The following is a 21,880-nucleotide window of genomic DNA, read 5'->3' on the forward strand; positions in this document are numbered from 1 at the left end:
CCTGTCCCCCCCCTCCCCACACACATTGTCCCCACTGTCGCCCCCCCCGCCGTGTCCCCAGGACACCTTCGAGCGCGTGTTCGTGGCCCCGGGGCTCCGCGGGGTCCCCTGGTACGTGATGGCCGGGAACCACGACCACGCCGGGAATGTCACGGCGCAGCTGCGCTACAGCCACCACTCCCCGCGCTGGTACGGCCGCCAGGGTCCCCCAAGGGTCCCCAAGGGTCCCCCAAGCGTCCCCAAGGGTCCCCAAGGGTCCCCAAGCGTCCCCAAGGGTCCCCAAGTGTCCCCAAGGGTCCCCAAGCGTCCCCCAAGCGTCCCCAAGGGTCCCCCAAGGGTCCCCGTGTCCCCTCACACGTCCCTGTGCCTGCTTCCCACACCCTGTGCCTGCTGCTGCGGTGTCCCCATGGTGTCCCCAAGTCCCCTCCGGGTGTCCCCAGCCTGTCCCCAAGCCCCTCAGGGTGTCCCCATGGTGTCCCCAAGCCCCTCAGGGTGTCCCCAGCCTGTCCCCAAGTCCCCTCTGGGTGTCCCCAAGCCCCTCAGGGTGTCCCCACGGTGTCCCCAAGCCCCTCCGGGTGTCCCCATGGTGTCCCCAAGCCTCTCAGGGTGTCCCCATGGTGTCCCCAAGCCCCTCCGGGTGTCCCCATGGTGTCCCCAAGCCCCTCAGGGTGTCCCCATGGTGTCCCCAAGCCCCTCAGGGTGTCCCCAGCCCTGCTGGGCATGTCCCCGCATGTCCCCAAGTGCCCTCGCGCCCCGCAGGCATTGTCCCCAGCCCTACCACACCCTGTGCCATGGGCTGGGGTGTCCCCAAGCCCCTCAGGGTGTCCCCAGCCTGTCCCCAAGCCCTTCAGGGTGTCCCCAGGGTGTCCCCAAGCCCCTCAGGGTGCCCCCAGGCTGTCCCCAAGCCCCCTCGGTGCATCCCCACCGTGTCCCCGCTTGTCTCCACCGTGTCCCCGCTTGTCCCCACCGTGTCCCCGCTTGTCCCCAGGTGTCCCCGCAGGCACTTCCCCCACCCCTACTACAGCCTGTGCCTTGTGCCGGGGTGTCCCCACACTGTCCCCAGCTGTCCCCAAGTGTCCCCAAATATCCCCGCAGGCACTTCCCCCACCCGTACTACAGCTTGCGGCTGCACCTGCCCGGCTCCAACGCCTCGGCGCGGCTGCTGGTGCTGACTCGGTTCTGCTCTGCGGCCACAGCGACGACTTCGGCCTCGGCGCCGGCCCCGCGGGGCCCCGGGACGCGGCGGCGGCCGCGGCTCACCTGGCCTGGCTGCGGGCGCAGCTGGAGGCGGCGGCCGGCGACAGCTTCGTGCTGGTGGCCGGCCACTACCCGGTGTGGTCGGTGGCCAAGCACGGCCCCACGCCCTGCCTGCTGCGGCTGCTGCGGCCGCTGCTGCGGCGCCACCGCGTCAGCGCCTACCTGTGCGGGCACGACCACAACCTGCAGGTGGGTGAGGCACGGCCGGGGGTGCCAGGGGTGCCAGGTGAGGCACGGCCGGGGGTGCCAGGGGTGCCAGGTGAGGCACGGTCAGATATGCCAGGTGAAGCATGGCTGGGGTGCCAGGTGTGCCAGGTGAGGCATGGCCGGGGGTGCCAGGTGAGGCACTGCCAGAGGGGCCAGTTGAGGCACAGTCAGATGTGCCAGGTGAAGCATGGCCAGGAGTGCCAGGTGAGGCATGGCCAGGTGTGCCAGGGGTGCCAGGTGAGGCACAGCCGGGGGTGCCAGGGGTGCCAGGTGAGGCACGGCCAGGAGTGCCAGGGGTGCCAGGTGAGGCACAGCCGGGGGTGCCAGGGGTGCCAGGTGAGGCATGGCAGAGGTGCCAGGTGAGGCACAGCCAGGTGTGCAGGGAGCCCAGAGGTGTGTGGGGAGCCCCAAACTCTGCCCAGGGATGGACCCAAGGTGTGCGGGGAGCCCCAAACTCTGCCCAGGGAGCCCAGAGGTGTGCAGGGAGCCCCAAACTGTGCCCAGGGATGGACCCAAGGTGTGTGGGGAGCCCCAAACTGTGCCCAGGGATGGACCCAAGGTGTGCGGGGAGCCCCAAACTGTGCCCAGGGATGGACCCAAGGTGTGCGGGGAGCCCCAAACTGTGCCCAGGGATGGACCCAAGGTGTGCGGGGAGCCCCAAACTGTGCCCAGGGATGGACCCAAGGTGTGCGGGGAGCCCAAACTCTGCCCAGGGAGCCCAGAGGTGTGTGGGGAGCCCCAAACTGTGCCCAGGGATGGACCCAAGGTGTGCGGGGAGCCCTGAATCCCGTCGGGCAGCCCCAGGGGGGTCCCTCCGGTGTGTCCCCCGTGACCTCGCCCTCTCCTCCCGCAGTACCTGGAGGAGGGGGGCGTGGGCTACGTCCTGAGCGGCGCCGGCAACTTCATGGAGGACTCGCGGCCCCACGAGGGCTCCGTGCCCCCCGGCGCCCTCCGCTTCTTCTTCGGGAGCCCCGGCAGCCCCGGCGGCTTCGCCCACGTGCGCCTGGAGCCCAGCGCGGCCACCGTCACCTTCCTGGAGGCCACCGGGCGCGTCCTGCACCGCGTGACGCTGCTGCCCCGCCACCTGTGACCCGGGACCCCGGGACACCGGGACAGCGGACACCGGGACAGTGGGACACCGGGAACACCAGGACAGCGGACACCGGGACACCGGGACACCGGGACCCCTTCCCCGGGGACACCCCGAGATCGCTGAGTCCCCGCGGGGGGACACTGGGGACACTGGCACCGCTGGCTTTGGGGACACCCCGCCAGCTCTGACCCCTTGGGGACACCGGGGACCGGACACTGACCCCTGACCCCTGACCGGGGGGACACCGGGGACCGGACACTGACCCCTGACCCCTGACCCGGGGACACCGGGGACCGGACACTGACCCCTGACCCCTGACCCGGGGGGACACTGACCCTGAGCCCTGCCCGGGTTGCCTCGTGCCGCCAATAAAGGCTTTGAACGGCACTGACGGACCCGAAACCGCCGCGATTCGCCCCAAAACCGAGATGGGCGGAGCCTAAGCGGCGCCGGCCACGCCTTCCGGCTGCTGATTGGCTAAGATGCACGTCCGTCACTCAGTGGGTGGGATAGCCCCGCGAGTCGCTCGGTTCCGCGCTGGCGATTGGCTGGGGCGCTGCCCCTATCAACCAATGAGCGGGGCGTTTTTGGGTCACGTGGGGTAGAGCGCGCTGTTCCCGCCGCTGATTGGCTGAGGGCCGAGAGGCGGCACTTCCGGGAACGCGGCGGGAGCGCGGCGTGTGGGGGAACCGGGAGGAACCGGGAGGAACCGGGAGGGGCCCGGGGGGGTCGAGCCGCCCCCGGCACGTCCCGCAGCGGGTGGGCGCCACTCCGAGGCGGCTCCCGGGGCCGATCCCGGTGTCGTTCCCGTTCCCGAGGCCGTTCCCGGTTCTGGGCTCCGGTGCGGCCGCCATGGGCCGCCGCAAGTCGAAGCGAAAGCCGCCGCCCAAGAAGAAGATGACGGGGACGCTGGAGACGCAGTTCACGTGTCCCTTCTGCAACCACGAGAAGTCTTGCGACGTCAAGATGTGAGCGGGGGACACCGGGCACCGGGGGGACACCGGGCACCGGGGGGACACCGGGCACCGGGGGACGGCACGCGGGGATGGGCGGCAGCGCGGAAAGGGCGACGGAGGAACCCGGTGCGGGGGGGAAGCGGAGAGGGGGAACATGAACGGGGACACGGGGCGGGGGGGCCGGTACCGGGGAAGGGCGTCCCGGTCGCGGGGGGGGACACCGGGTGGCCCGGGAGGGGGGTCGGGACGGAGCCCGGAGGGGTCATGGCCCCCTCGTGCCCCGCAGGGACCGCGCCCGGAACACCGGGGTGATCTCGTGCACCGTGTGCCTGGAGGAGTTCCAGACGCCCATCACCTGTATCCTTACCGGGACCCCCCCGTGACCCCTCCGGGACCCCTCCGGTACCCCCCTAACCGGTGTTGGAGCCTTAACGGCGCCCCCAGACCTGTCGGAGCCCGTGGACGTTTACAGCGACTGGATCGACGCCTGCGAAGCCGCCAACCAGTGACACCCGGGGGGGGACCGGGGACGGTGACACCCCCGGAGCCCCGGTGACACCCCCGGAGCCCCGGTGACACCCCCGGAGCCGGTGTGGGGGGGACATTCCCCCGCCGCCCAGCACCTGAGACTTGTCCTTGTCCCCGCGGGGACATCGGGGCGGGGGTGACGCGTCTGGGGACGGCTGCCCTGGAATAAACGCCCCGAGTGGTGGCTCTCGTGTCCCTCGTGCCCCTTGTCCCCGCCGCCTCCGGTGTCCCGTGTCCCCTCCGGTGTCCCGTGTCCCCTCCGGTGTCCCCCAGCACGGTCGCACAGCGGTGTCACCTCTGCGTGTGGCTTTTATTGTGCCTCGGTGGCTTCACACGTGGCGGGGGCTGAACCCCCCGGGGCCGATCCCAGCCCTGTCCCCGCCCGGGGCCGGTACCGGGAGCGTTCCCCCTTGGCTCCAGTCGGTCCCGGATCCGATCCCGGGATCGTCCCCCCCCTGGGACCGATGCCGAGGGCTGCCCCCCCGCGGGAGCCATCACGGGGCCGGTTTCCCCCGGGGCCGATCCCGGGGCCGGTTTCCCCCGGGGCCGATCCCGGGGCCGGTTTCCCCCAGGGTCGATCCCGGGGCCGATCCCGGGGCCGGTTTCCCCCGGGGCCGATCCCGGGGCCGGTTTCCCTTGGGGTCGATCCCGGGGCCGGTTTCCCCGGGGTCGATCCCAGTGCCGGTTTCCCCCGGGGCCGATCCCGACGCCAGTTTCCCCCGGCGCCGATTTCCCCGGGGGCCCGGTGCCGGCCCCCGGTGCCAGCTCGGCGGGGCGCGGTGAGGCCGGTGACGAGCGGTGTTGGGGTGCAAGCGGCCGCGGGGCCGGCGGCTACTGGGAGTTGTAGAGGCCGTCGTGGCCGTCGTAGCCGTCGTGGCCCAGCAGCTCGGGGCCCCCGCAGTACTTGGGGTCGTAGACCTGGCGCGGGAGCCCGTACACCGTCATGCCCTGCTGGGACGCGCCCTTGTTGCTGCCCATCTGCAGCCCGATGGTCATGGTGTCGCAGTGCTCCATGCCCAGCGCCGGCTCGAAGATCTGACGCTTCGTCCCCGGCGCCGTCATCCCCGCCTGCCCGCCAGGAACCGGCTCGGGGCGGTGGCCGCGGGCACCCCGAGGGGGTCACGGCCACCGCGGGGGCTGCTCGGGGGTTCCTCCGTGCTCCCCCCGGTGCTGCCCGCAGGGTGTCTGTCCCCTCTCTGTCCCCTCTCCGTTTCCTCCTCTGTCCCCGCTCTGTCCCCAGAGCCCCTCTGTCCCCTGCTCCGGGCTCCCCGGGGCAGCCTGGGCCACCAGCTGGGCCAGTGGCACCTCAGGGTCCCCTCTGTCCGTCCCCACTGCCCGCGGGCTTCTCTGCTCCGTTTGTCCCCCTAATCTGGGACATCCAAGTCCCCTGGTGCTGTCTCTCCCCGTGTCCCCCCGGGGTGGCAGTGTCCCCATGGGGTGGCATTGTCCCCATGGGGTGGCATTGTCCCCGTGTCCCCATGGGGTGGCATTGTCCCCGTGTCCCCATGGGGTGGCAGTGTCCCTGTGCGATGGCAGTGTCCCCCCGTGCTGGCAGTGTCCCTGTGCCCCGTGTCCCCATGGGGTGGCAGTGTCCCTGTGCGATGGCAGTGTCCCCCCGTGCTGGCAGTGTCCCCGTGCCCCGTGTCCCCATGGGGTGGCAGTGTCCCTGTAGGATGGCAGTGTCCCCCCCGTGCTGGCAGTGTCCCCATGCCCCGTGTCCCCCCATGCTGGCAGTGTCCCCCCGTGCTGGCAGTGTCCCCATGCCCCGTGTCCCCATGGGGTGGCAGTGTCCCTGTGCGATGGCAGTGTCCCCCCGTGCTGGCAGTGTCCCCCCGTGCTGGCAGTGTCCCCATGCCCCGTGTCCCCCCATGCTGGCAGTGTCCCCCCGTGCTGGCAGTGTCCCGTGCCCCGTGTCCCCACCTGGCTGGCGCCTTTGTTGGTGCCCATCTGGAGGCTGATGGTGGCCTGGTCCAGGGGCTGGTCCGTGCCCAGTTTGGGGTCGTACAGGTGCCGCCGTGTCCCGTACGCTGTCATGCCCTGCTGGCTGGCGAACTTGTTGGTGCCCATCTGGGGACAGCGACAGCGACGGTGTCACCAGCTGTCCCCAGCACGCTGCCGCCCCCCCCCATCCCCGTGTCCCCTCAGCGTCCCCGGGTGTCACCTGCAGCCCGATGATGTTCCTGCCCTCGCGCAGCTTCTCGGGGTGGAAGCGCCGCTGCTGCTTCTCCGCGTATTTCACCCCCAGCCCCACGTTGTTCCCCTTTGTCTTGGCCTGGCGGAGACCGTGGGCTTGGGGGGGGCTCATGGGACCCCCCAGACTCCAAATACCCTCCCTCGATCCCAAATCCCCTCCCCAGACCCCAAATCCCCATCCCAGACCCCAAATCCTCATCCCAGACCCCAAATCACTTCCTCAGACCCCAAATACCCTCTCCAGACCCCAAATCCCCTTCCCAGACCCCAAATTCATTCCGCAGACCCCAGATCTCTTCCCTAGACCTCAATTACACTTCCTGGATCCCAAATCCCCTCCCCAGACCCCAAATCTCTTCCCTAGACCTCAGTTACCCTCCCTGGATCCCAAATCCCCATCCAGACCCCAGATTCATTCCCCAGACCCCAAATCTCTTCCCTAGACCTCAATTACCCTCCCTGGATCCCAAATCCCCATCCCAGACCCCAAATCCCCCCTCTGGATCCCCCCCCAGCGTGTGGCCGGTGTCCTCCAAGGGGACACGAGGACCCCCGGGACCCCCAGGACCCCCGGGGAGGTCACCTGGCTGGCGAGGGCGATGAGGGTGGACTGGACCTGGGTGTGGTTGGTGTTCTCGAAGAGGTCGTTGGCCTCGAAGATGTCGTGGGGCTTCACCCCGTAGCGCGTGATGGCCCTCAAGAAGTTCCCGATGTTCTCCAGCTGCGCACGGAGGGAATCGGGGCCAGGTTTGGGATCAGAACCGCCCCCCTAGAGCCGCCCCGAACCCCGGTTTTGGGGTGTCCCCTCACCTTGTGCCAGTTCTGGACGGGTTCGTTCACCTTGGGCACCGAGCCCGGCTGCAGTTTGTTGATGAGCCTGGAGGGGCCGAGCACGGGTGAGGTCAGGGGGTGACCCCAGGGTGGTCCCAGCCAGGACTGGGGTGTGGGGGGACAGGCCCAGCAGTGTTGGGGACAAGGCTGTGGTCAGCAGGGTCAGGGGTCAGCCCGGGTGAGGAATGGGTTTAAAGTTCCCGGAGGATCATCCCAGGCTGGGAGGGGACAGTCACAGCCCGGTGACAGGACTGGGGACAAAGCCGGGGTCCCACCAGGGGTCCCGGGGGTCGCACGGGGTCGTACTCGCAGAGGATGACGCCGTCCTTGAGCCCGTCCATGAAGTTGTCCCCGATCCGGCGTCCCGTGGTCCCCTCGATCCAGGCACGGAGCTCCCGACACGGGGACATGGGGACACCGCCGGCGGGACAGGGGACACCGCCAAGGGGGCACGGGGACACCGCCGGGGGGACAGGGGACACCGCCAAGGGGGCACGGGGACACCGCCGGGGGGGACAGGGGACACCGCCGGGGGGACAGGGGACACCGCCAAGGGGGCACGGGGACACCGCCGGGGGGACAGGGGACACCGCCAAGGGGGCACGGGGACACCGCCGGCGGGACAGGGGACACGGGGACACCGCCGGGAGGACGTGGTGGCACAGAGAATGTGGGGGACACCGTCACGGAGACGAGGGGACATGGGGGATGTGGGGACACGCGGGGGACACGGGGCCACTGGCAGGGGGACACATCCCCAGCACAGAGGGGACATGGGGAACGTGGGGACACCCCAAGGGAGGGGACTTTGGGGACACCCTCAGGGAAGAGGCGGCAGCCGCGCCGGGGGACGGAGGATCCCCGGTGGCCCCCGGTTCGCCCGTTCCCGCGGGGCCGGAGGGAGCCGGGAAGGCCGGGGGTGCCCGGACCCCCCCCCCGCCCCGCCCCGGCCCCCCCGGGAGCCGCGGGCGACCGGGCCGGCCGAACCTTTGCCCATATATAGCCCCGGCCCGGGGCCGCCGCCGCCCGCCCGCCGCGCTCCGCCGCCTTATAAGGGCTCACGGCGGGGCCGGGGGGGCGCCGGGGCCCCCCCGGGCCGCCGATCTCCCCCCCCGTTAACCCTTAACGAGCCGGTGCGCGGCGGGGACCCCCCCCCGCTGTGTCCATCCCCCCGCCGTGTCCGGCATCTCCCGCCCGCCGCGGGGGCCCCCCCGGGCCACCCGAACCGCCCCCGTTAACCCTTAACGGGGGCGGACACCGGCGGGACGCCCCCCGGAGCTCGTGGGGGGGGGGGGTCCCGGGGTCCGCCCGCTCCGTTCTGGTGTCGCCCCGTCCCCTCCTCAGCCCCGGCGGGGGGTCCCGGTGTCGCCCCCGCTCCAGCCCCGGTGCCCGTCAGCCCCCGCACGCCGCGGGGACCCGGGGGTTTCGGGGGGCCAACAATCCCCCCGCTCCCGGTTAACCCTTAACGGCCCGGTGCCCGGCAGGACTCCCCCGGTGCTCACGGGGGGGAACCCCCGGTGTCACCCCCCTCCCCTCCCTCACCCCCGCCGGGGACCCGGTGCCGGTCACCTCCCGCTTGTCGGAGGGGACCGGGGGGTGCGGTGCTCCCCGGGCAGCCCAACATCTCCCCCGGTAAACCGGCGCTCGGTACGACCCCCGGAGGGGACACCCCGGTGCCGCCCCCCCTGTCCCGGTGCCCGTCCCTTCCCTCCCGGGGGCAGCACCAGGGACAGCGCCGGGGTCCCCGCCCCTGCCGCCCGCCGGGTCCTGCCGCGACCCCTGCCCGCCCCCGGTTGCTGCCGCCGCCCCGGGGGGGGGGGTCGCACGTGCCCGGACCCGCCCGGACCCCCCCGGTTCGGTTCGGTTCGGTGCCGCTCACCTTGTTCTTCACCTCGGCCGACAGCCCGTAGGCCGGGCCGCGGTTGAAGTGCGCGTTGGACATTTCGGGGGTCCCGGGGGGTCTCGGTGGCTCCGGTGGGGTCGCGGCGGGCGGGTGGCGCCGGTTCGGGGCTGTCCCGGGTGGGGTTCGGGGCTGTCCCGGGTGGGGTCGGTGCCCCCTCGGGTCGGGTCGGTGCCCTCGGTCGGTTCCTCCCGGTCCCGTCCCGGCGCCGCCGCCACTTTTAAAAGTGGGCGGTGGGCGCGGAGCCCCCCCCGGGCCGGGGCGGCCGCAGCCAATCCGCGGCCTCCGCCGCGCTGACGTCACGGCGGGGCGGGTGATGGCGTCATTTTTTCCACATTTAGCGGGGGGGATCCCGGGGGGGGGGGGATCCCGGGGGGTGGGGGGGGGGGGGGCAGGGGAATCCCGGAACGCCCCCCCCCGCCCCAAATCAGCCCTTCCCCGCCCTGCCCCCTCCCGCCGGACACCCGTGTCCCCCCCCGGTCATCTCGGTGCCCCCCTAGAGCGGGGGACCCCCCGGGGGGCACCGGGGTCACCCCCACGGTGCCTGGCCTCCCCTCCGGGGCACCGGGGGCCTCTTCCCCGCACACCCGGGACCCCTCCGGTGCCGCGGGACCCCCCCGGGACCGCGCGGCTCGACCCCGCCGCGCCCCCCCCCCCCCCCATCCCGGTGCCGTCACCGGATCGGACTCCGCCGCCCCCCCGGGGGGGGAGGGCACGACTCGTCACGGGTGGGGAATGTCCCCCTCCCCCTCCCCTTCCCCCGGCCGTCCCCGCCCCCCCCCCTCCCCCCCCCCCCCCCCCCGCGGCTCCGGGACCCACCCGGGGCTGGGGGGACACCCGGGATCCCCCCCCCAGGGAATTGGGGACCCCCTCTCCCCCCGCCGGGGCTGCCGTTCCCGTTGAACGCTGCCGGTGCCGCTCTGACATCATCGCTCACCCCCGTGACGTCACCGCCCCATCCCCGTCCCTGAGCTCATCCCGGGGTCCCGCTCTGACGTCACGGGGGAACCCCCTCCGAGCCCCCGCCCCTCGCTCCCTGCCAATCACCGCGCCCGCCACACCCGCCGGCAAAAGCCGCGCGGCGATTGGCTGCGCCCGCAGGCCCCGCCCCCTGACCCGGGCGCGCGGGGTCAGCGCGAACATGGCGGCGCCCAGCGGCGCGACCCGGCGTGGGGACAGCGGGGCCCGGCCGTGACCGGGACACCGCGGGACCGCGGCGCCATGCGGCTGGGCTGGCTCCGGGCCCTGCCCCGGGGCCTCTGGGGCGGCCCCGCAGCGCCACAGGTGCGGGGGACACCGGGGGACACCGGGACAGAGGGGACCGGGTTGGGGGCCTGGGGGGCGGTGGGGACACGGGGACAGCGGCGGGGGAGGGGACACGAGGGACATGGCGGGCACGAGGGACACGGGGGGACAGAGGGAGGTGGGGGTTGTGGGGGGACAGGGGGTTCGGTGGGCACCGGAGGGCACGGAGGGACAGGGCGGGGGGACACAGGGGCAGGGGGGGACAGGGGGGGGGCAGGGGGGGACACGGGGACAGCTGTGGGGTGACCCCTTTTTCCTCCCCAGCTCTGCCGGAGCTTGTGCCAGCGCCCCGCGCGCGTCCCCCCCGCGGAGAGCGACACCTCGAGGGGTGACACCTCGGGGGGTGACACCTCGAGGGGTGACACCTCGGGGGGTGACACCTCGGGGGGTGACACCTCGAGGGGTGACACCTCGGGGGGTGACACCTCGAGGGGTGACACCTCGGGGACCTCAGCGTGGCACCGCCGCTTCCACAAGATCTGGGAGAACGACCCCCAGCCCCGGGACCAGCCCCGGGGCCCCGCGGGGGGCGCCGCCTCGGGGGGGTGCCACCTCGGGGGGTGCCGCCTCAGGGGGTGACACCTCAAGGGGTGCCACCTCAGAGGGCGCCGCCTCGGGGGGCGCCACCCCCAAGGCCCCTCTGCGCCGCCTCCGCTCCCACAGGTCGCGCCGCGAGGACGCCAGCGGCGACGGCGACGGCGACCCCGGCGGATCCGGCGACCCCGGCGCGGCGTTCGAGGCGGCGCTGCAGGAGATGGCACGGAGCCCCCCGGGGCGCGGGGGCCGGCTGGCGCTGGTGGAGGCGGCGCTGGCGGCGCTGCCGGCGCTGGGCGCGGAGCGCAGCCTGGCCGCCTACAACGCGCTGCTGCGGCTGCTGCCCCGCGGGGCCTGGGTGCCGCGCGGCGCCGTGCAGCGCCTGCTCTTCCCCTTCCCGCGGCAGCAGGAGTGCGGCCTGCGCCTGCTGGAGCAGATGGAGCGCTACGGTGCGTGCCGGCGCCCTGCCGGGGACGGCCGCGCCGCCCGGGGACGGCCGCGCTGCTGCGCGTGCCCCGCGCGGTGTCCGTGCCCTGGTGTCACTCGTGCTGTGTCCCGTGTGTGCTGTCCCTTGGTGTCCTTCGTGTGGTGTCCTCAACACGTTCCTGCTGGCCCCACCGTGTCCCCAGCGTGTCCCCAGCGTGTCCCCGCTGTCACGCCCGACGCCGAGACGCGCTTCATGCTGCTGTCACCCCCATGTCCCAATGGTCCCAAAGCCCCAATATCCCCAGTGTCCCCAATGTCCCAATATCCTCAGTGTCCCTGCTGTCCCCAATGTCCCAATATCCCCAATGCCTCAATGTCCCCGCTGTCCCCAGCATGTCCCTGCTGTCCCCAATGCCTCAATATCCCCAATGTCCCTGCTGTCCCCAATATCCCCAATGCCTCAATGTCCCCGCTGTCCCCACCATGTCCCTGCTGTCCCCAATATCCCCAATGCCTCAATATCCCCAATGTCCCCGCTGTCCCCACCATGCCCCTGATGTCCCCAATGTCCCAATATCCCCAATGCCTCAATATCCCCAATGTCCTCGCTGTCCCCAGCATGTCCCTGCTGTCCCCAATGTCCCAATATCCCCAATGCCTCAATATCCCCAATGTCCCCGCTGTCCCCACCATGCCCCTGATGTCCCCAATGTCCCAATATCCCCAATGCCTCAATATCCCCAATGTCCCCGCTGTCCCCACCATGCCCCTGCTGTCCCCAATGTCCCAATATCCCCAATGTCTCAATATTCTCAATGTCCCTGCTGTCCCCACCATGTCCCTGCTGTCCCCAATATCACAATATCCCCAATGCCTCAATATCCCCACTGTCCCTGCTGTCCCCAGCATGTCCCCAGTGTGTCCCTGCTGTCCCCAGTGTGTCCCTGCTGTCCCCAACGCGTCCCCACCGTGTCCCCAGGTGTCATGCCCGACGCCGAGACGCGCTTCCTGCTGCTGGGGGTGTTCGGGCCGCGCAGCCGCCCGATGCGGAAGCTGCAGCGGATGCTGTTCTGGCTGCCGCGCCTGCGGCTCCTGGACCCCCACCCGCTGCCCCCCCGGCTGCGCCCCGGGCTGGCGGCCGCGCGCCTGGGGCTGCAGCGCATCGCCGCCGAGCCCGGGGCCACCCTCACCATTGTCCAGGTGGGACACGGGGACAGGGACACGGCTGGGGGGGACACAGGGACAGGGACACAGCTGGGGGGACACAGGGACGGGGACACGGCTGGGGGGGACACAGGGACAGGGACACGGCTGGGGGGACAGGGACACGGCTTGGGGGGGGACAGGGGGACAGGACAGACATGGCTGGGGGGACAGGGACATGGCTTGGGGGACCTGGGGACAGCTGGGGGGACAGGGACACGGCTGGGGGGACACAGGGACAGGGACACGGCTGAGGGGACCTGGGGACAGCTGGGGGGACAGGGATACAGCTGGGGGGACACAGGGACAGGGACACGGCTGAGGGGACCTGGGGACAGCTGGGGGGACAGGGACACAGCTGGGGGGACACAGGGACAGGGACACGGCTGAGGGGACAGGGACACGGCTGAGGGGACCTGGGGACAGCTGGGGGGACAGGGACACAGCTGGGGGGACACAGGGACAGGGACACGGCTGAGGGGACCTGGGGACAGCTGGGGGGACAGGGACACAGCTGGGGGGACACAGGGACAGGGACACGGCTGAGGGGACAGGGACACGGCTGAGGGGACCTGGGGACAGCTGGGGGGACAGGGACACGGCTTGGGGGGGACATGGGGGAGACAGGAACACGGCTGGGGGAACAGGGACATGGCTATGGGGGCAGCTGGGGGTGACAGGGACACAGCTGGGGGACACAGGGACAGGGACACGGCTGAGGGGACACAGGGACAGGGACACGGCTGAGGGGACAGGGACACGGCTGAGGGGACCTGGGGACAGCTGGGGGGACAGGGACACGGCTTGGGGGGGACAGGGGGAGTCCCTGCAGTGACCCCCGTGTCCCCATCCCGCAGCGGCCGGTGCCGGACTCGGGGGACGATGAAGGCTCTGTCCAACCCTACATCATCAGTGAGTCCTGGGGGTCTCGGAGGGGACCCTGGGGGTGTTGGGGTGCCCTGGAGGGGGTTGGTATCAGGTTTGAGGGGTTTGGGGTCCCTGGGGTGGATTTAGGGTTCCTCGGGGGTCTCTGTGTGGGGTTTGGGGTCCCTGGGGTGGGTTTGGGGTCCCTGGGGCGGGTTTGGGGCAGGGTTTGGGGTCCCTGGGGTGGGTTTGGGGTCCCTGGGACGGGTTTGGGGTCCCTGGGGCAGGTTTGGGGCAGGGTTTGGGGTCCCTGGGTTGGGTTTGTGGTCCCTGGGGCAGGGTTTGGGGTCCCTGGGGTGGGTTTGGGGTCCCTGGGGCGGGTTTGGGGCAGGGTTTGGGGTCCCTGAGGCAGGGTTTGGGGCAGGGTTTGGGGTCCCTGGGGCAGGGTTTGTGGTCCCTGGGGTGGGTTTGGGGTCCCTGGGGCAGGTTTGGGGCAGGGTTTGGGGTCCCTGGGTTGGGTTTGGGGTCCCTGGGGCAGGGTTTGGGGTCCCTGGGGTGGGTTTGGGGTCCCTGGGGCGGGTTTGGGGCAGGGTTTGGGGTCCCTGGGTTGGGTTTGGGGCAGGGTTTGGGGTCCCTGGGGCAGGGTATGGGGTCCCTGGGGTGGGTTTGGGGCAGGGTTTGGGGTCCCTGGGGCAGGGTTTGGGGCAGGGTTTGGGGTCCCTGGGGTGGGTTTCAGTGTCCTCGGAGGTCTCTATGAGGGGTTTGGGGTCCCTGGGGTGGGTTTGGGGCAGGGTTTGGGGTCCCTGAGGCAGGGTTTGGGGTCCCGGGCTTTGGGGCTGGCTGTCCCCAGCTGTCCCCGGCTGTCCCCGGGTGTCCCCAGGCTCGCAGAGCCCCGAGCAGCAGGAGCTGCTGGCCCAGTACGGCCCCACCCGCCCGGTGTTCGTGGAGGGGCCGTTCCCGCTCTGGCTCCGCGGGACCCTCCTCAAATACTTCGTGCTGCGGGGAGACCCCCTGCCCCCGCACCTCAGGGTGAGCCGGGGGTCCGGGGGGGACTCTGGAGGGTCCTGGGGGGGCTCTGGGGGGTCCAGGGATGGTTCTGGGGGGTCTTGAGGGGGCTCTGAGGGTCCTGGGGGGGCTCTGGGGGGTCCTGGGGTGGTTCTGGGGTGTACTGCGGGGGCTCTGGGGGGTCTTGAGGGGGCTCTGGGGGGTCCTGGGGTGGTTCTGGGGGGTCCTGGGGGGGCTCTGGGGGGTCTTGAGGGGGCTCTGGGGGGTCCTGGGGTGGTTCTGGGGGGTCCTGGGGGGGCTCTGGGGGGTCCTGAGTGGGTTCTGGGTGGTCCTGGGGGGCTCTGGGGGGGTCCTGAGGGGGCTCTGGGGTCCTGGGGGGGCTCTGGGTGGCCCGGGGGGGGTGCTGGGGGGTCCTGGGGGTCACTGAGGGCTCCTGGGGGGTCCTGAGGGGGCTGCAGGACAGGAGGGACGGGACCCCCAGAGCCAGGCCAGGTGTGCAGGGACACCCCAGCACCCAGCACACCTGGGGCCGCCCCCATGACCTGCGTGGGAGGATGACCCCCCCCGGACCCCCAGGACCCCCCGCCGGACCCCGAGCGCAGCTTTTACTTCCCGCTGCGCCTGGAGCTGGACCTGGAGCGCGGCCCCTGGGACGACGACGGCTTCGACGTGGACGAAGGTGACCACTGCCGGGCTCCGGCGGCGTTTCTGGGGGGGGGGGGGGGGGAAAGGAGGGGGGGTCGTCCCCACGACCCTCCCCCCCACCCCCCGACCCAATTTCCACCCCCCTGCAGTGGAGGAGGGCCCGGTGCTGGCGCTGTGCGCGGCGGGCGCGGGCGACCGGCGCACGCTGAGCCGCTGGCTGGCGGCGCTGCAGGAGCGCAACCCGGTGCTGGGCCGCACCCCGGTCGTGTTCCGCCTCACCGACGGCGGGGACCCCGCCGCCGGATCCCCCGAGGGCTCCCGGCCCCCCCGGCTGGGCGCGGGGACCGCCCCGGCCGCGGCGCTGGAGCCCCCCGAGGGGCAGCACGGGGGAGACCCCCCGAAAAGCAGCGGGGAATAAAGGGGCGCTGCGGCGGATGGACGAGGGAGGTGTCGTGGTTTTAACGGGCGGGGGGGTTCGGGGGAGTTGTGGGACCCCCCCCTGTGCCGCCCCCCGCCCCCCAAAATGTGGTGGTCGCAGGGGGGGGTTCTGAGGGGGCCAGGGGGAGGGTTGGGGGTGCTGGGGGGGGCGCGTTTCGCTTGGCCAGTGTCGTGCCCAGCACGGCTGGGTGGTTCTGGGGGAGTTTGGGGGGCACTTGGGGGGGTCCCTGATGGGTTCTGGGGGTCGCTTGGGGGTCCTCAGGGAGTTTGGGGGGCACTTGGGGGGACTCCAGTGAGTTTGGGGGGGTCCCTGATGGGTTCTGGGGGTCGCTTGGGGGTCCTCAGGGAGTTTGGGGGGCACTTGGGAGGGTCTCCAGTGAGTTTGGGGGGGTCCCTGATGGGTTCTGGGGGTCGCTTGGGGGTCCTCAGGGAGTTTGGGGGGCACTTGGGAGGGTCATCCAGTGAGTTTGGGGGGGTCCCCGCTAAGTTTGGGGAATCTTGGGAGGTCCTCAGTGAGTTTTGGGGTGTCCCCGGTGAGTTTCTGAGGGGTCCCCAGTGAGTTTGGGGGGTCCCCTGGTGGGTTCTGGGGGTCTTTTGGGGGATCCCTGGTGAGTTTGGGGGGGTCCCTGGTGGGTTCTGGGGGTCTCTTGGGGGATCCCTGGTGAGTTTGGGGGGTCCCTGGTGGGTTCTGGGGGTCTCTTGGGGGATCCCTGGTGAGTTTGGGGGGTCCTGGTGGGTTCTGGGGGTCTCTTGGGGGATCCCTGGTGAGTTTGGGGGGTCCTGGTGGGTTCTGGGGGTCTCTTGGGGGATCCCTGGTGAGTTTGGGGTGTCCCTGGTGGGTTCTGGGGGTCCCTTGGGGGGTCCCCGGTGACCAGATGTGGGGTCCCTCAGGCGCGGCACCTGCACTCCTCACACCTGGGTGGTACCGGGTAGCGCTGAGAGGTTCCGGGACGCCCCTTTGTGGGTCTCCCCCTTTCCCCTCGGGGACCCCCCAAAAAAAAATCCACGGCGGGAGTGCGGGCAGCGCTCTCCGCGCATGCGCCCGGAGCGCCGGGACGCCGCCGCGCGGTGACGGCGGGCGCGCCGGTGACGTCATCGCAGCGCGCCGCGGCATGAGCGCGGCCCGAGCGCGGCCCCGGCGGGCCCGGGGGGTCCCGGGGGTCCCGACCCCGGCGGGGGCCGCAAAGCGCGGGGGCGGCCGCGCCTCACCGAGTCCGACCGGGCCCGGCGGCGCCTGGAGTCGCGCAAGAAGTACGACGTGCGGCGGGTGTACCTGGGCGAGGCGCACGGGCCCTGGGTGGAGCTGCGGCGCCGCAGCGGATGGAGCGACGCCAAGCTGGCGGCCTACCTGCTCGGGGCTGGAGCGGGGCCAGCGCGCCGGGCGGCGCGGGGTGAGCGCGGGGGAGCCGCGGGGGAACCGGGGGGGGAACCGGGGGACGGGAAGGGAAGGGGAGCTGAGGAGGGGGCGGCACCCACGGGGGGGTCTGGGGGGCCGAGGGAGGGAGGCCCGGGGGTCCTGGGGGGGCTGGGGGGGTGGGGGTCTCCCCCGCTAGCGGAGCTGGGGGTCGCAGAGCGGCCGCGGCCCTCGGGGGAAGCGGGCGGGCGCTGTCCGCGGGTGCCTGGAGCGGCGCTGGGGGGAAGGGGGGAGTTGTTACCGGCTTTCCTCGTCCTCCTCTTCCTCGTCCTCCTCTTCCTCGTCCTCGTCTTCCTCGTCCTCCTCTTCCTCGTCCCCCTCCGTCTGTCCCGTCCCTCTTGCTCTTCCTCACACTCCTGGGGGATGAAGAGCGGGCAGAGAGAGGAGGAGAGGAGGAGGAGCGGGGAGGGGGAGGAAGGCCGGGGGATGGAGGAGGAGGGGGAGGAAGGCCGGGGGTCCCTTGCAGGAGCCCCTTCCCCTTCTCCCATCCCCGTCCCTCCACAGCAAACCCTGGGAGCAGCTCCCGAAAAAACCCAAACGCAAGAAAAGTGAGTCCGGGCTCTTTTGGGGGGGCTGCACCTGACCTGGGGGGGGCTGCACCCCACTTCGGGGGGCTGTACCTGACTTTGGGGGGGGCTGTACCCCACTTCTGGGGGGTCGTACCTGATTTTGGGGGGGGGGGCTGCCCCTCCCTTTGGATGGCTGTATTGGGGTGCTGCCCCCTCATTGGTGCTGCCCCCTCATTTTGGGGGGCTCTATCCCACCCTGGGGGTGCCTGTGCCCCACTTCGGGGGGCTGTACCCCCACTCTGGGGTGCCTGTACCCCACCCTGGGGTAGCTGTACCTCACCCTGGGGTGCCTGTACCCCACCTTGGGGTGCTGCCCCTCACCCTGGGGGTGGCTGTACCCCACTTTGGGGTGGCTGTACCCCACTCTGGGGTGGCTGTATCCCATTTTTGGGGGTGCTGCCCCTCACCCTGGGGTGCCTGTACCCCACCCTGGGGGTGCTGCCCCTCACCCTGGGGGCTGCGCCCCGTGCCCCCCGCGCAGGGCGCCGCCGGAACGTGAACTGCCTGCGGCACGCGGTGATCTGGTACGAGGACCACCGGCAGCGCTGCCCGTACGAGCCGCGCCTGGCCGAGCTGGACCCCTCGGTGGGGCTCTACACCACGGCCGTGTGGCAGTGCGAGCGCGGCCACCGCTACTTCCAGGACCTGCACTCGCCCCTGCGCCCGCTCAGCGACTCGGACGGCGATGACGGTGGGGCTGGGGGCTCTGGGGGGCTCTGGGGGGTTTGGGGGCTGTGGGGGGCTGGGGGCTCTGAGGGGGATTTGGGGTGTGGGGGGTTTGGGGGTGTGTAGGGGGTTTGGGGGCTGGGGGGTTTGGGGTGTGGGGTTTCAGGGGTTTGGGGGTGTGTGTGTGGGGTTTGGGGGCTGGGGGCTAGGGGGTGTTGGGGGTTTGGAGTTTGGGGTGTGTGGGGATTGGGGGCTGGAGGGTTTGGGGTTTGGGGTTCCAGGGGTTTGTGGGGGGTGTGTGGGGGGTTTTGGGGTGTGGGGATTGGGGTATGGGGGGTGTGGGGTGTGCAGGGTTTGGGATGTGGGGGGTATTGTGGTCTGGGAGGGTTGGGGGGGTGGGGATTTGGGGCTGGGGGCTTGGGGGTTTTGGGGTGTGGGGTCTGGGGTGTGTGGGGGTTTGGGGTCTGGGGGGTTTGGGGTCTGGGAGGTTTGGGGGGTGGGGATTTGGGGCTGGGGGCTTTGGGGTGTGGGGTTGTGGGGTCTGGGGTGTGTGGGGGTTTGGGGTCTGGGGGGGTTGGGGTTCTGAGGGTGGGGCACAGGCAGGGGTGGGTCTGGGGGGATTTGGGGTGTCCTGGGCGCTTTTTGGGGGGTGAAGTGTCCCGGGGGGTGTGGGAGGGGCAGAGAGGAGGGTGTGGGGGTGTTTGGGGACAACCCGAGTCGATTTCTGGGGCTATTCTGCGTCTCGGGGAGATTTTGGGATGGCCCGTAAGATTTCTTAGGGTCTGGAGAGGGACTTTTTTTACCTGGGGGTGGTGGGGCAGTGAAGAACCTCCCCTTGACTCTCCGGTTCCCCCCGCAGCTCCCGGCTCCTCCTCCTCCTCCTCCTCCTCCTCCTCCTCGGGGGGCTGCAGCTCGGGCTCGGAGGCGGCTCCGGGGGGGGGTCCCGCGGTGGCAGCCGCCCCCCCCGGGGGCCCGGCCCCCGCCGAGGCGCTGGAGGCCGTGGTTTGCGTCCCCCTGCCCCTGCCCCTCCCGCGGGGGGGGCTGGACGGGGGGCGGCCCCCCCACCCTCCTGCAGGGCCCCCCCCTCCTGATCCTGGGCTGCGAGGCCCTGGGGGGGCTGCAGCTCGGCGTGGGGGGGGCACGAGGTGCTGCTGGAAGGGGGGGGCGCCTTCCCCACCCCACCTGCAGAGCCCCCCCTGCCCAAGACAGGTAATGGTGGTGGGGGGGATGGAGGGCTGGGAGGGGGCCCGGGGAAAATGGGGGAGCTTGGGGGGCTCGGAATGGGGGGGATTGGGGTCGGGAATGGGGGATTGGGGTCGGGAATGGGGGATTGGGGGAGATTTGGGGTCAGGAATAGGGGATTGGGGTTGGGAATGGGGGGATTGGGGTCGGGAATGGGGGGATTGGGGTCAGGAATGGGGGATTGGGGTCGGGAATAGGGGGATTGGGGGAGATTTGGGGTCAGGAATGGGGGATTGGGGTTGCGAATGGGGGATTTGGATTGGGAATGGGGGATTGGGATCAGGAATGGGGGATTGGGGTCGGGAATAGGGGGATTATCGTCAGGAATGGGGGATTGGGGGAGATTTGGGGTCAGGAATGGGGGGACTGGGGTCGGGAATGGGGGACTGGGGTCAGGAATGGGGGATTGGGGTCGAGAATAGGAGGATTACAGTCAGGAATGGGGGATTGGGGAAGTTTTGGGGTCAGGAATGGGGGGATTGGGGTTGGGAATGGGGGATTGGGATCAGGAATGGGGGATTGGGGTCGGGAATAGGAGGATTACGGTCAGGAATGGGGGATTGGGGAAGATTTGGGGTCAGGAATGGGGGATTGGGGTTGGGAATTGGGGATTTGTATTGGGAATGGGGGGATTAGGGGCAGGAATGGGGGATCAGGGAAAATTTGGGGTCAGGAATGGGGGCTCAGGGCAGATTTGGGGTCAGGAACTGGGGGGGCCTGGGGTGCTGGGGGGAGGATGGGGTGGGTTTGGGGGGTCAGAAATGGGACAGGGCAGGTGCTGGGGGGTCCCCGGGGGTCTCACCGGCCCCACTGATCGCAGAGGAGGATGAGGAGGACCCAGTGCTGAGGCTGAAGCAGGAAGAGCTGCCCCCCCCTGCCGAGCCCCCCCCCTCCGGAGCCCCCCCCGGGAGCCCCCCCGGGACCCCTCCCCAGCTGAGGACCCCGAGGTGTCGACGATCATCTACGAGATCCCCAAAGAGCCAGAAAGGTCAGGGGGCCCTGGGGGGGGTCGTTTGGGGGGTTTAGGGGGTCCCTGGGGGAGGCTTTGGGTGGGGGGCTCAGGTTACCTGGGTGTGTGAAGAATGGGGGGGCACCTGGGTGGGTTCTGGGGGTCAGGGACTGTTTTATTCGGGCAGATTTAGGAGTTCAGGGCAGCTCTTTTGGGGAGGGGGGTCGTTCTGGGGGTGGGCAGGGGGTTTAGGAGGCTCAGGTGGGCTGCTCTGATACCTGACCCCCACCTTTTGCGGGGGGGGGCACTCACGCCAGGCTCTGCAGGCGCCGGCGGAGCCGCCGGGGCCGTGCCCCCTCCCCGGACCCCGAGGACCCCCCCCGAGCCCCTCACCTGCCCCTACGCCGGCTGCAGGCAGGAGTTCAGCGCTCTCAGCAGCTTCCAGGTGCCTGGAACGGGGGGAGCACCCCCTCACCTGCCCCAGAGTCCCCTCCTCTCACCTGTGCTGGACCCCCCTCACCTCCCACGTGTCCCCCCACCCAGAGCCACCTGAGCCTGGTGCACCGCAGGGGCCGGAGCCAGGTGTGCCCCCAGCCCGGCTGCGGGAAGAGGTTTTACCTGGCCAACCACCTGCGGCGGCACATGGGCGTGCACTCAGGTGAGCCCCCAGGTGTGCCCCCCAAACTCCCCCTCTGGCCTCCCAAAACCCTCCTCCCTCCACGGGAAGAGGTTTTACCTGGGCACCCCCTGTGCTGGCACACGGTCACCTGTCAGGTGAGCCCCCAGGTGTGTCCCCCCCATTGGCCACCGTGCCCCTCCAGGTGTGCGGGAATTCACCTGCGACACCTGCGGGGAAGTCCTTCAAGCGCAAGAACCACCTGGAGGTGCACAGGAGGACGCACACCGGGGAGACCCCTCTGCAGTGAGTGACCGGGGCGGGGGGGGGGTCCTGCCGAGGACTCGGAACCCCCCAGGAGGGGCGAGGAGGGGTCCCCAGGCGCACCTGATGCCCACCTTTGCCCCGCCAGGTGCGAGGTGTGCGGGTACCGCTGCCGCCAGCGCGCCTCCCTGACCTGGCACATGCGGAGACACGGGGGGCTCAAGAGCCACCCCGAGCCCCGCGGCACGTAGAGACCCCCCCCAGACTCACCTGGGCCCCCCTCGGATTCACCTGGGCCACCCCGACTCACCCAGGGCCCCACCTGCTCGCCGGGACCCCCTGATGTTCCTGCGGCTGCACCTGGAGGTGAAGAAGAACCACCTGGGGGGGGTCCTGAGCCTCTGCCCGGGACACCCCGAGCCCCTGAGGGGCCCCTTGGGGGTGTCCTTGTGTGTGTCCCCCCCCCCAGGTGACCCTGTGGCCCCCCCAGGTGTCCCCGTTGCCCTCCCCCCCTCACCTTGTATTTATTTCCTTATTCTCGCTCGTCACCCCCCTGGGGACACCCGGGGTTTGGGGGGGTTTGGGGGGGGCGCAGACCCCTCCTGGGACGCCCCCCAATCCATTAAAATCAGGACTTTTCGTGCTGCTTCTTCTGTGGGGGGTGGGCTCGGGGGGTCCCGGAGGGGCTGGGGGCCCTGGCGGGTGCCCCCTCCCCATTTCGAGGAGCGGCGGGGCCGGGCTCGGGCTCGGGCTCGGGCTCGGGCTCGGGCTCGGG

The 21,880-nt window shown here is 71.2% G+C and overlaps 6 protein-coding genes across 8 annotated transcripts in view; 5 read left to right on the top strand and 1 right to left on the bottom strand.

Moving 5' to 3' along the window:
* Positions 1–10,737, top strand: part of GCDH (glutaryl-CoA dehydrogenase) — a 55,966-nt gene extending 45,229 nt beyond the window's left edge. For both annotated transcript variants that reach the window (XM_068178854.1, XM_068178855.1), the window contains one exon: positions 10,725–10,737. The gene's annotated coding sequence lies outside the window, so the exon portion shown is untranslated. The remainder of the gene's footprint in view (positions 1–10,724) is intronic.
* On the top strand, positions 53–2,573 carry ACP5 (acid phosphatase 5, tartrate resistant; the record flags this gene model as incomplete). The annotated part of the gene is given in 4 exon segments (XM_068178896.1): positions 53–189; positions 1,096–1,166; positions 1,169–1,446; positions 2,318–2,573. Coding segments are annotated over 4 exon segments (723 nt in total), but the record flags the coding sequence as incomplete, so codon positions are not given.
* ELOF1 (elongation factor 1) lies at positions 3,218–4,208 on the top strand. Its single transcript, XM_068178863.1, has 3 exons — positions 3,218–3,525; positions 3,800–3,870; positions 3,958–4,208. Exons 1-3 carry the CDS (start codon positions 3,410–3,412, stop codon positions 4,020–4,022), a joined length of 252 nt encoding a protein of 83 aa, XP_068034964.1. The 5' UTR covers positions 3,218–3,409; the 3' UTR covers positions 4,023–4,208.
* Positions 4,812–9,247, bottom strand: CNN1 (calponin 1). 2 transcript variants are annotated; one of them, XM_068178859.1, is made up of 7 exons: positions 8,912–9,247; positions 7,372–7,457; positions 7,045–7,111; positions 6,818–6,955; positions 6,203–6,313; positions 5,962–6,108; positions 4,812–5,109 (listed from the first exon to the last, which is right to left on the bottom strand). In XM_068178859.1, exons 1-7 carry the CDS (start codon positions 9,005–9,007, stop codon positions 4,873–4,875), a joined length of 882 nt encoding a protein of 293 aa, XP_068034960.1. In that variant the 5' UTR covers positions 9,008–9,247; the 3' UTR covers positions 4,812–4,872. The 2 variants fall into 2 exon arrangements, with proteins under 2 accessions (XP_068034960.1, XP_068034959.1); XM_068178858.1 differs by lacking the exon at positions 8,912–9,247 and having other exon boundaries at positions 4,814–5,109.
* Positions 10,107–15,365, top strand: ECSIT (ECSIT signaling integrator). Its single transcript, XM_068178872.1, has 7 exons — positions 10,107–10,156; positions 10,748–11,253; positions 12,210–12,430; positions 13,291–13,345; positions 14,178–14,326; positions 14,879–14,981; positions 15,097–15,365. Exons 1-7 carry the CDS (start codon positions 10,107–10,109, stop codon positions 15,363–15,365), a joined length of 1,353 nt encoding a protein of 450 aa, XP_068034973.1.
* Positions 15,366–16,421: 1,056 nt separating this feature from the next.
* ZNF653 (zinc finger protein 653) lies at positions 16,422–21,757 on the top strand. The gene is given in 13 exon segments (XM_068178873.1): positions 16,422–16,453; positions 16,487–16,739; positions 16,741–16,774; positions 17,303–17,347; positions 17,850–18,059; positions 18,894–19,252; positions 20,125–20,264; positions 20,552–20,591; positions 20,593–20,670; positions 20,769–20,883; positions 21,047–21,075; positions 21,077–21,147; positions 21,254–21,757. Coding segments are annotated over 13 exon segments (1,509 nt in total). The 3' UTR covers positions 21,357–21,757.
* The last annotated feature ends 123 nt before the right edge of the window (positions 21,758–21,880 follow it).

Source organism: Anomalospiza imberbis, unplaced genomic scaffold, assembly GCF_031753505.1.
Source record: "Anomalospiza imberbis isolate Cuckoo-Finch-1a 21T00152 unplaced genomic scaffold, ASM3175350v1 scaffold_61, whole genome shotgun sequence".
In the NCBI taxonomy this organism is placed as follows: domain Eukaryota; kingdom Metazoa; phylum Chordata; class Aves; order Passeriformes; family Viduidae; genus Anomalospiza; species Anomalospiza imberbis.